This window comes from Hypanus sabinus, chromosome 1 (assembly GCF_030144855.1).
Source record: "Hypanus sabinus isolate sHypSab1 chromosome 1, sHypSab1.hap1, whole genome shotgun sequence".
NCBI classification, from domain to species: domain Eukaryota; kingdom Metazoa; phylum Chordata; class Chondrichthyes; order Myliobatiformes; family Dasyatidae; genus Hypanus; species Hypanus sabinus.
The window spans coordinates 31,965,058-31,977,681 of NC_082706.1; the positions used below are offsets into that span (position 1 = coordinate 31,965,058).

General features: G+C 44.5%; 1 protein-coding gene across 2 annotated transcripts in view; it reads right to left on the reverse strand.

Annotated features, from left to right (window-relative positions):
* ido1 (indoleamine 2,3-dioxygenase 1) overlaps positions 1-12,624 on the reverse strand; it is a 45,899-nt gene that overhangs the window by 13,203 nt on the left and 20,072 nt on the right. For both annotated transcript variants that reach the window (XM_059966136.1, XM_059966131.1), the window contains 3 exons: positions 9,489-9,606; positions 8,934-8,985; positions 470-618 (listed from right to left, as the gene is read on the reverse strand). In XM_059966136.1, the coding sequence (XP_059822119.1) occupies positions 470-618; positions 8,934-8,985; positions 9,489-9,606 (319 nt within the window). The remainder of the gene's footprint in view (positions 1-469; positions 619-8,933; positions 8,986-9,488; positions 9,607-12,624) is intronic.

Consider the following 12,624-nt stretch of genomic DNA (forward strand, 5'->3'; position numbering starts at 1 on the left):
AGTGCATGACCATACTATACCCACTGAGGTGGTAGATTGGGAGAATAAGCCACACCTTACATGCCTTGGCTGGAACTAATAAATTGAACATTCTTCTGTGCCAGAAATACAAGAACTTCTCCTGGCATCATACCTTTCATCTCAGTCAAACCAAGATCCTAAGTACATGCAGACTAACACTTGAAACATTGACCTGTCCTTTCTGCGACGGGGAATTGAAACCCAAATCAAAGTAGCCACTTCAGTTAGGAGGGATTTCAGTTAATGCGTCAGATCGTAATGTAAAACTTGTGAGTAGGGTTGGAATTTATTAACATGAAAATGAGAGCAGTTTGAACATTTTGCAATTCAGTTCAACAGAACTCAAATGGATTTTGACATTGCAATTTCTCATTCAACAGAGGTCAAACCTCTCCCTGTTCTTTACGCCCAAACATTAGACTGAAAAGGCATGGCAGACAACGCTTACCACTTTGCTCTTTGTGACGTACTCCCAAAAACTCATCGAAGGACTGGAGCGACGAGCTTTGGGCTGCACTTCCCCCTGAGAATTGCCTTGGATTCTCCCACACTCCCTCGTACAGCAGCCCATCCGGAACAGCTGGGTTATCCTTCCACCTGCAAGGTCAAATCCAAGTGAGTTCTGCGGGGAAGTGCAGTGAAAGAAACGCACGTAGCCAATGTGTACACAGCCTGCTTTCCTTTTGTCAGGATCATCACTGGCATTGGATTAGAGCTTAATTAGAGTGCCTGGGAAGATATGTAGAGTCAGAAATGAATATTTTACTCCACTGCCCAACTTCAGTTATGTTGAAGGCAATAATGTTCCACAGTAAATCTGGCCGTGCAGCAGTTGAATTACCAAACCACCAACTCCGAGGAATTAACTAACCATCCAGAGATCTGCAGTCATAAACTCACCGTTTATAGATTTTAAACGTGAGATTTATTTGTCATGACTACGTCAAAACATACAGTGACATGCGTTGTTTTGTGTCAACGAGCAACACAGGCTGAGGACTGTGCTGGACGCAGCCCACTAGTGTCACCACACCTCCAGCGCCAACGTAACATGCCCACAACTTACTAACCTAAACTGTATGTCTTCGGAACATGGGAGGAAACTGGAGCATCTGGAGGAAACCCACACAGTCAAGGGGAGCATCTACTAACTCCTTACATACAGCGACAGGATCCGAACTTCTATCAGTGATGGCTGTCGCTGTAAGGTGATTGTGTTAACCACTGGGCTACCGTGCCCTATAGCTGAATTTATTTTCCACGTCTTAATCAAGAAACTTCTATCTGGTCTCCTCCCAGCCTCTGCTGCTCCAGAGAAAATAACCCATTCATTATTATGCTTCCCTAAATGCCCTTGCTAGGGCATTTCAGCAACCTGCTATCCAGGGCTATATATAGGCAGCACCCTGCTGCAAGGTAATGCTCTTGTCTGAAAGAAATTAGTGAGTGAGATGGGTCCTTACATCATTACGGTTTAAATTCAGTTTGTAACCTGCATCTTGACAATATTAATGGTGACCACAAAACTACTGGGTTGCTACAAGGACCCAACTCATTCACCAATTTCTTTCAGACAAGAGCATTTAACTTGTAGCGGGGTGTTTTTTTTTCTATATACAAATAACCCTGAACAACAGGTTGCCAAAATGCCCTAGCAAGGTCAAGGGCAATTAATGAAGGGATACAAGAGCTCCCGCAGATACTGGAAATCCAGATCATTTCACTCAAAGTGCTGGAGGAGCTCAGCAGATCAGGCAGCACCTATGGATGGGAATAAACATTTGACGTTTTGGGCCAAGATCCTTCATCAGGACTGGAAAGGAAGGGGGAAGAAGTCAAAATAGGAAAGTGGGGGGAGGGGAGGAAACGTACAAGGTGGCAGGTGATTGGTGAAACCGTGAGAAGGGGAGGGGGTAAAGTAAAGAGCTGGGAAATTGGTGAAAGAGAAGGGGGAATCTGACAGGAGAGAACAGAAGGCCATGGAAGAAAGGGAAGGGGGAGGAGGCAAAAGAGGGAGGTAAGAAGAGAAGGTGTGAGATGGAAACAAGAATGGGTAATGGTGATTTGGGGGGTCAATTACTGGAAGTTTGGAAAATATTTAGGCCTTTAGGTTAGAGGCGACCCAGAGAGAATATAAGGTGTTGCTCCTCAACCTGAGTGTGGCCTTTTTGCTGCAGTAGACTGACGTGTCGGAATGGGAATGGGAAGGAGAATTGAAATGGGTGGCTACCAGGAAATCCCACTCTTTGTGGCCTGAGGGGAGATCTGATAGAGGTTTATGAGATATGAGAGGCATAGAATGAGTAGAAAGCAAGTACCTTTCTCCTAGGCCTACCTGGTGGAAGCAACAGTGGCCATGCCTCTGGCACAGAGTCTGGGCCGGTGGCTCAGAAGGGTAGGGAAAGGAAGAGGATGGCAGCAGTAATAGGGACTCTATAGTTAGGGGGTCAGACAGGCGATTCTGTGGATGCAGGAAAGAAACACAGTTGGTAGTTTGCCTCCCAGGTGCCAGGGTCTGGGATATATCTGATCACATCTACAATATCCTGAAGTGGGTAGGAGAACAGACAGAGGTCTTGGTACATGTTGGTGCCAACGACATAGGTAGGAAAAGGGAGGAGATCCTAAAAAAAAAACTACAGGGAGTTATGAAGGAAGTTCAGAAGCAGGACCAGAAAGATAGTAATCTCAGGATTACTGTCTATGCCACATGACAATGAGTATAGGAATAGAATGAGGTGGAGGATAAATGTGTGGCTGAGGGATTGGAGCAGGGGGCAGGGATTCAGATTTCTGGATCATTGGGAGCTGTTTTGGAGCAGGTGTGACCTGTACAAAAAGGACGGGTTGCACTTGAATCCCAGGGGGACCAATATCCTGGCGGGGAGGTTTGCTAAGGCTACTGGGGAGAGTTTAAACTAGAATTGCTGAGAAGTGGGAACCGAACTGAAGAGACGGTTGGCTCGCAAATAGAGAAAGCTTATAGACAGTGCGAGAGGGAAGATAAGCAGGTGATCGAGAAGGGATACACTCAGACTAGTGGTTTGAGATGTGTCTATTTTAATGCAAGGAGTATCATGGACAAAGTGGATGAGCTTAAAGCATGGATCAGTTCTTGGAGCTATGATATTGTGGCCATTACAGAGACTTGGGTGGTTCAGGGGCAGGAATGGTTACTTGGAGTGCCAGGCTTTAGACGTTTCAGAAAGGACAGAGAAGGTGGCAAAAGAGGTGGGGGGGTCATGACAATGTTGATCAGAGATAGTGTCATGGCTGCAGAAAAGGAGGAAGTCATGGGGGGATTGTCTACAGAGTCTCTGTAGGTGTAAGCTAGGACAAGGAAGGGGTCAATAACTCTACTGGGTGTTTTGTTATAGACCTCCCAATAGTAACAGTGACATCGAGGAGCAGAAGAGATAATAACAGGGTTGTCATGATGAGAGAGTTTAATTTCCCAAATATTGATTGGCATCTCCCTAGAGCAAGGGGTTTAGATGGGGTGGAGTTTGTTAGATGTGTTCAAGAAGGTTTCTTGAAACACTATGTAGATAAGCCTACAAGAAGAGAGGCTGTACTTGGTCTGGTATTGGGAAATGAACCTGGTCAGGTGTCAGGTCTCTCCGTGGGAGAGCATTTTGGAGACAGTGATCACAATTCTATCTCCTTTACCATAGCATTGGAGAGGGATAAGAACAGACAAGTTAGGGAAGAGTTTAATTAAAGTAAAGGGAAATATGAGGCTATCAGGCAGGAACTTGAAAGCATAAATTGGGAACAGATGGTCTCAGGGAAATGTATGGAAGAAGTGTGGCAAACGTTCAGGGGATATTTGCATGGAGTTCTGCATAGGTACGTCCCAATGAGATGGAAAGAATTGGAGGGTACAGGAACCATGGTATACGAAGGCTGTTGTAAATCTAGTCAAGAACAAAAAAAAAGCTTACGAAAGGTTCAAAAAACTAAGTAATGATAGAGATTGAAAAGATTATAAGACAAGCAGGAAGGAGCTTCAGAATGGAATTAGGAGAGCTAGAAGGGGCCATGAAAAGGCCTTGATGGACAAGATTAAGGAAAACCCCAAGGCATTCTACAAGTATGTGAAGAGCAAGAGGATAAGACGTGAGAGAATAGGACCAATCAAGTGTGACAGTGGAAAAGTGCGTTTGGAACTGAAGGACATAGCAGAGGTACTTGATGAATACTTTACTTCAGTATTCACTACGGAAAAGGATCTTGGTGATTGTAGGGATGATTTACAGCGGACTGAAAAGCTTGAGCGTATAGATACGAGGGGTAATTGATAAGTTTGTGGCCTAAGGTAGAAGGAGTCATTTTTAGAAAACTTAGCACATTTATTTTTCAACATTGTCCCCGCCTACATTTACACATTTAGTCCAGTGGTCATGGAGCATATGAATCTTGGATCTCCAGAAAGTGTCCACAGCAGGGGTGTTTGATAAGTTTGTGGCCTAAGGTAGAAGGAGATGAGTTATACAGCTCTCATTACATGCACATGCAGTTCAACTCTTTGAGTGATTAAGCAGAATGTTTGACTTTAATAACTCATCAGTTAATAATTCATTAGGGGTGATTGATAAACTTGTGGCCTAAGGTGGAAGGAGGTAAGTTATTAACTGAAAACTTTCTGCGTAATCACTAAAGAGTTGACCTGCATGTGCATGTAACGAGAGCTGTATAACTCATCTCCTTCTACCTTAGGCCACGGACTTATCAATCACCCCTGCTGTGGACACTTTCTGGAGGTCCAAGATTCGTATGCTCCACGACTGCTGGACTAAGTGTGTAAATGTAGGAGAGGACTATGTTGAAAAATAACTGTGCTAGGTTTTCTAAAAATGACTCTTTCTACCTTGGGCCATGAACTTATCAATCACCCCTCGTATTAAGAAAGAGGATGTGCTGGAGGTTTTGGAAAGCATCAAGTTGGATAAGTCACTGGGACTGGACGAGATGTACCCCAGGCTACTGTGGGAGGCAATAGAGGAGATTGCTGAGCCTCTGGTGATGATCTTTGCATCATCAATGGGGACAGGAGAGGTTCCGGAGGATTGGAGGGTTGCAGATGTTGTTCCATTGTTCAAGAAGGGGAGCAGGGATAGCCCAGGAAATTATAGACCAGTGAGTCTTACTTCAGTGGTTGGTAAGTTATTGGAAAAATTCCTGAGAGGTAGGTTTTATGAGCATTTGGAAAGGCATAATGTGATTAGAAATAGTCAGCATTTCATGAGCCGCACTGAATTTTTTGATGATGTGACTAAACACATTAATGGGAGTAGAGCAGTAATCCATAATGCATATGGATTTCAGCAAGGCATTTGATAAGGTATGCCATGCAAAGCTCATTGAGAAAGTAAGTAGGCATGGGATCCAAGGGAACATTGCTTTGTGGATCCAGAACTGGCTTGCCCACAGAAGACAAAGAATGGTTGTAGGTGGTTGATATTGTGCATGGAGTTCCGTGACCAGTGGTGTGCCTCAGGGATCTGTTTTGGGGGCCCTTCTCTTCGTGATTTTCATAAATGACCTGGATGCGGAAGTGGAGGGATGGGTTATTAAGTTTGCTGATGACACTAAAGTTGAAGGTGTTGTGGATAGTGTGGAGGGCTGTCAGAGGTTACAGCGGGACATTGATAGGATGCAAAACTGGGCTGAGAAGTGGCAGATGGAGTTCAACTCAGATAAGTGTGAGGTGATTCATTTTGGTAGGTCAAATATAATGGCAGAATATAATATTAATGGTAAGACTCTTGGCAGTGCCGAGGATCAGAGGGATCTTGGGGTCTGAGTCCATAGGTCACTCAAAGCTACTGCGCAGGTTGACTCTGTGGTTAAGAAGGCATACAGTGCATTGACCTTCATCAATGGTGGGATTGAGTTTAGGTAATGTTGCAGTTATATAGGACTCTGGTCAGACCCCACTTGGAGTTCTGTGCTCAGTTCTTGTTGCCTCACTACAGGAAGAATGTGGAAACCATAAAAAGCGTGCAGAGGAGATATACAAAGATGTGGTCTGGATTGGGGACCTTGCCATATGAGAATAGGGGTTGAGTGAACTTGGCCTTTTCTCCTTGGAACGACGGAGGATGAGAGGTGACCTGATAGAGGTGTATAAGATGATGAGAGGCATTGATCGTGTAGATAGTCAGAGGCTTTTTCCCAGGGCTGAAATGCCTAGCACGAGAGGAGACAGATTTTGAGTGGTGAGTGCATGGAATGGGCTGCTGGCGACGGTGGTGGAGATGGATACGATGGGGTCTTTTAAGAGACTCCCGGACAGGTACATGGAGCTTAGAAAAATAGAGGGCTATGGGTAACCCTAGGTAATTTCTGAGGTAAGGACACATTCAGCACAGCTTTATGGGCCAAAGGGCCTGTATTGATCTGCAGGTTTTCTATGTTTCTATGAAATGTCTTATACTAGACAGCATGTATTTTAGGTGACAGGGGCTAAGTTCAAAGGGGATGTGTGGCACACATTTTTTATATACAGAGATTAGTGGGTGCCTGCTATATGCTGTCAGAAGAGGTAGTGGAGGCAAATATATTCAAGTGGCTCATAGGAATGCTCATGAATATGCAGGAAATGTACTGCCAGAAGGGATTAGTTAGTTGGGCATTCAATTACTAACTGCAATAGTTTGGCACAACATTGTGCACCGTGTTCCTGTGTTGTATTGTTCTATGATTGATGTTCCAAATGCCCAGCAGCCCCTGGAGAATATACAAATAAAGTATGTACAACACAGTGAACACCACAGACCTGAGCTGAGCTTCAGAAAGACAACCAAGGTGACTTCATTTATATTTTAGGATTGACATACTGGTGGTAAACCTGCAATTGAGCACCAGGCCATTAAAGAGTCAGTCGTACTGCAGGGTGTGGAGTTACACATAGGCCAGACCAGGTAAGGAAGATCGATTCCCTCCTCCAAACCTGAAGTGCTAATCTAACAATGTCAATATCATTGTTCCTGATTCTAGCTCACATAAAGAATGAATGCTACTAAATCAACTGAACTTAACTTCAGTTAATTTGGATTTGAACTCAGATCTCTAGATTGTTGGTTCAAAAGATTACTAATCCACTGACTTAACTTTGTTCCATCACTGGCTTTTATAATACAGACCAACCGCAACCAGTGAATGGTGGCAAAGATTTTCCCTGTTTTTCCTGTGACCACAGTTGGAGCATTGTAGGCAGCAGGGTGATTTAACGTTGGGCTGTGTGGCTGGTTTGATCAATGTGGTTTTGTGAACATGAGGCTTTACGGAGCACAGGCAGATGAGTGCTACTACAAATGCAAACTACTACAACTTCTGAAAATCTGCAGAGAGAGTGCTGGGAGGGCTCAACAAGGAGAAAGAAAGGAAGTTCAGGTTTCACCTCATTGGAATCACATCAACCTGTACTTTTAAGCTATTTCTCTCTCCACAGTCACTGCCTGATCTGCTGAATATTGCCAGCAACATTTGTATCTATTACAGGGACATTATTCAATTTCCTGGAGGCTTGGAGTTATACGGCACAGAAACAGGCCCTTCAGCCGAACTCATCCACGCTGTCTTTATATCCATCTGCATTAATCTTATTTGCCTATGTTAGGACAGTATCCATCTATGCCTTGCCTATTTACGTATCTGTCTAAATATCCCCTAAATTGTATCTGATCCCTCCACCACCTCTGCCAGTGCTTTCAGGATATCAGCTACTCTCTGTATAAAAAAAATCTCCTCATATCCCCTTGACGATTCCTTCCCTTCATTTTATCCTTCTGCACTCCTGCTTTTAATACGCCTGCCATGGGGGAAAGGGTTTGGCTATCAACTTCTTCTTCTAGCCTCTCTTCTTATGTAATTCCACCAGATCACCCCTTCTCACAGGGAAACAAGCTCAGTCATTCCAATCCCTCTGACAGCCAAAGCCCTTCAATTCAGGTGAATCTCCTCTGCACTCTCTTCAACACAATCGCATTCTCCTTATAGTGTGCACTCTTTATTCATCCTGCCATCTAACCGGTGGTTTGCAGTATTGTGGAAGTGAAATAACAAGGCAGGGAATATTACATTGATTCATCAGACGTACTCTACATTAAGTACCTAAATAAAGTGGCAACTGAGTGCTTGGCAGTGGTCTTATGTCACCTGAGCCCATCCGCTTCAAGTTTTGACATGTTGGGGGTCCAGGAATGCTCCTCTGCACACCACTGTTGTAACGCATGGTTATTTGAGTTACTGTCACCTTCCTGTCAATTTGAACCAGTCTGGCCATTCTCCTCTGACCTCTCTCATTAACAAGGCATCTTCACCCCACAGAACTGCCGCTCACTGGATGTTTTCTGTTTCTTGCACCATCCTCTGTGAACTCCAGAGACCGTTGTGCATGAACATCCCAGGAGATCAGCAGTTTCTGAGATACTCAAACCACCCCGTCTGGCATCAACAATCATTCCACAGTCAAAGTCTCTTAGATCACATTTCTTCCTGATTCTTATGTTTGGTCTGAACAATAGCTGAACCTCTTGACCACGTCTGCATGCTTTTATGCACCTGGCAGTTGCTGCCGGGTGATTGGCTGATTAGATATTTGCATTGACTAATAGGTGTATAGCTGTATCTAAGAAAGTGGCCACTGAGTGTATCTACAAGATTAGTTAACCAGGCTAGTGTCATTACACAGAAAATTCTGCAGCTGTTGGATGCATTATTGCTTTAAAAGTACCTTGAAGACTATGACAGCCTTAAAAATAGATGGTTATTCAAAGGAAAAGGTTTTGGGCCAACTGGGATTAAGAGTTTAGAGGATAAATTAACATAATACATGGACAGCTAATCCATTGAAAGTTGTACATAATTCTACAAAATAGAAAACAGTTTTAATAGCAACTACATACCCAGACAGAAAGAGGCGAATGATTCCATAAAATACAGCAGGGTCGACATGCTCTGTGGAGAGAAACAGATCCTTCTTCAATGAAAGCATTGTACAGGAGAAGAAAATGGGCCCGTCCATGAAGATAAATCTTAGGCTGGGGTATGGCCAGTGATCGTCAGGCACCAAGACAGATTATTCCATAACGAGTTGCACATACAGGCACAATTGCGACATTTGGACGGGTCTACGGGATGGAGGGGTTTAGAAGGATAGTGGGCCAAATGCAGGAAGGTGGGACTAACATGGTCTGGTTGGGCCAAGGGGCCTGTTTTGATAGTGATTAGCTGTATAACTTTACGACAAAGCATTCCTTCTGGTGAAGGTACTCTGATAACTGCACGTTCCAGTGCTGTTGGAGGGGAGTTCCAGGACTATTCCTACCCATCAGCCATCCTCCTTTCTGGTATTTCAGTCTGGTGAAGTAACACGATTTAGTTCATTCCAGGAAGATGCCAAGAGGGTGGTCAGCCAGCAAAGGACCCGACAGTATCAGCAAAAGTGTGCTGACTCTTACCATCCATCTTCCTGAAGGCCTGGTTCATCTTTTTGATCGATGCAGCCACATCTTGCAAAGCACTTTTAATGGAATCCTCTTCATGCTTCCAAACTGCTTCAGTTGCTGTGGCAATAGCCTGGCCAATGAGGAAGAGGAGCACTTGCATTAGGTATGCAAATAAATTTCCTTTGATGTCATGGTGACATGTACATATTATGAAAATAAATTTAGTTTGAACTTTCAACCTATCCGCCTCTTTGGATGTGTGTGGTGGGGGGTTGGGGGCATAGAAATCAGTGCACCAAGAGGGAGAATGTCAGAACATCATACAGACAGCACAGAGGTTAGGATTGAATCTAGGTTTCTGTAGCAGCAGTACTCTCTGAAGCAGCACTATGCCGCAAGCTTCCTCCCATAAGTGAGAACTGACATTATTAATATGTTATCCCAGCACTTTGCCGTGCTTTCATTGCGTCTAATTCCTCAGATTCGGAATAATACGGTGAAATGCATTGTTTTCCGTAAACCTCCAACACAACCTACGGGCGAGCCAGGGCAGCTCAGCAGAGTCGCCACATATTCCAGTGCCAACGTAGCACGTCGACAATGCTCGGTAGGACAATACAAACTACAGCAAGACAGAGCCCAACAAGCAAACAAACAACGGCAAAACAAACCCCTTTCCTCCCTCCCCTCCCTAACAGCCACCCACCTGATGCCATTTCCATGTCTGAAACTCATCTGCTGACGTTAAATAAAGTTTCAGTTCAGGATGTGATAAACGACCTCAAAACAACATTTGATCTGTCGGAAAATGGATCTGTTCCCGTCTCGATTGACAGGATGGCTCTAATAATTCTGACTGGAACTGTTAGATACCAGGCTTGATCGTCGACTGGTTCTTTGAGTTGAGATGAATTGCTTTCAGAATCCGCACAATGCAGTCTAGGATACGTGGAACAGGAAACAGCAAGAATGGCTGGGATCCCAAACACTTTCATCAGAAGACACAGGGTGCCTCGAGAGCGTAGCTGTTTCAGCGTCGGAGTTTGGAGTTTAATTCTTGGTGCTGGCTGTAAGGAGCTTGTGGTTCTTCCCATGTGGGTGTGGTTTCCTCTGGGTGCGCCAGTTTCCTCACACAGTCCAAAGACATAGTGCCTAGTAGGTAGATTGTACTGTGACTAGGCTAGGGTTAAATATGTGTCGCTGGGCATTGGGACGAAAGGGCCTGTTCCTTGCTGTATCGCTAAATAAAATAATTAACAAAAAATGGTATCACTCAAAGTCAAAGACCAAACACCTGCATCTGCACATTTAATGCTCTATGAAAGGTCTTGTCTTTCTTTTTCAGAACTAGTCGGAAATAGACTGAGGTACTGTGGCTCACAGAACGGGGCAGCTGAAGTCCAATTGTCATGTACAGTGCCTGCAGCAAGGAGAGAGTCTGGGCACTGCAACTTCAGGAAGAGAGTGTGGTCAGAGGAGATTCTAACACTCATACTGAACAGTCAGCACAAGGGCTCCAACCCTGAAGATGCAGGTTTAGCCCTAAAGCTAACCGTAGGTTGAAGTGACCTTCACATTGTAGTGAGGCGCGGCTTCTATTCAACTGAGATCCTCAGTGATGTTGTGCAGAGAAGAGGCAGCCTCCTACAAGGAGGAAACTAAGTCGAGGTGTAATGTGCGGGGAAGGGTGGTGCTGACGGACAATCAGTGGCAACTACATGGAGGCTCATCAGTCAAGGAGTTCAGGGCTCTGAGGGAGAAGTGTAAACTTATGCAGGTCACATGAGGAAGGCACACCACTCCAAGGGTAAAATTAAACCACAGCATAATGCGCTGTAAATTTATAAACAGCTTGTTTTCCACTGATGAAAGCTATTGTGCAGTCAGGTCATTCACCTGAGTTCGGCAAATGACAACAATGGTTAATCACTGCAAGTAAATATTATTATCAAAGTACATTACACCTCACCACATATAACCCTGAGATTCGCTTTCTTGTGGGCATCCTTAACAGATCTATAGAATAATAACTATAACAGAGTCATTAAAGACCACCCAACATGGGCGTTCAACCAAACTGTAGAAGACAACGAACTGTACAAATGCAGCAGAAGAAACAATAATAATAAATAAATATCGAGAGCATGAGATGAAGAGCCCTTGAAAGCAAATCCATTGGTTGTGGGAACATTTCAATGACGGGGCAACTGAAGTTGAATGATGTTATCTCCTTTGCTCAAGAGCCTGATGGTTGAGGGGTAGTAACTATTCCTGAACCTGGTGATGTGAGTCTTGAGGCTCTTGAACCTTCTTCCTGATGGTGGCAGCATGAAGACAGTATGTCCTAGTTGGTGGGGTTCCCTGATGATGGATGCTGCTTTCCTGCAGCAACGTTTCGTGTAGGTGTGCTTAGTGGTCGGGACTCGGGCCTTAACCACGGTGGACAGGCTGTATCCAATACTTCTTGTAGGATTCTCCATTCAAGGGCATTGATGTTTCCATACCAGTCTGTGGTGCAACCAGTCATCTACAGAAGTTTGTCAGTTTTGTCATGCCGTTTCTCCTCAAACTCCTAAGGAAGTAGAGGTGCTGCCTTACTTTCTTTGTAATTGCACTTACATGCTGGGCCCAGGACAGGTCTGCTGAAATAATAACACCATAATTGAAGTTGCTGATCCTCTCCATCTCTGATCCTCCGATGAGAGCTTGCTCATGTACCTCTGGTTTCCTTCTCCTGAAGTCTATAATCAACTCGTAGGTCTTGCTGACATTGAGTGAGAGGTTGTTGCTATGACACCCCTCAGCCAGATTTTCAACCTCCCTCCTGTATGCTGATTCAGCACCACCTTTGATTCAGCCTATGACAGCGGTATCATGAGTAAATTTGAATGTGGCGTTGCAGATGTGCTTAGCCACACAACCGTAAGTGTAAAGTGAGTAGAGCAGGGGTGCAACTGTGCCGATGGAGATCATGTCAATCCAAACTGACTGGGGTCTGCCAGTGAGAATATCCAAATTCCAACTGCACAAGGAGGTACTGAAACCAAGAACTTGGAGCTTATTGATTAGTTTTGAGGGGATGATAGTATTGAATGCCAAGCCGTAGTTAATAAAGAGCATCTTTGCTGTCCAGATGTTCCAGGATAGA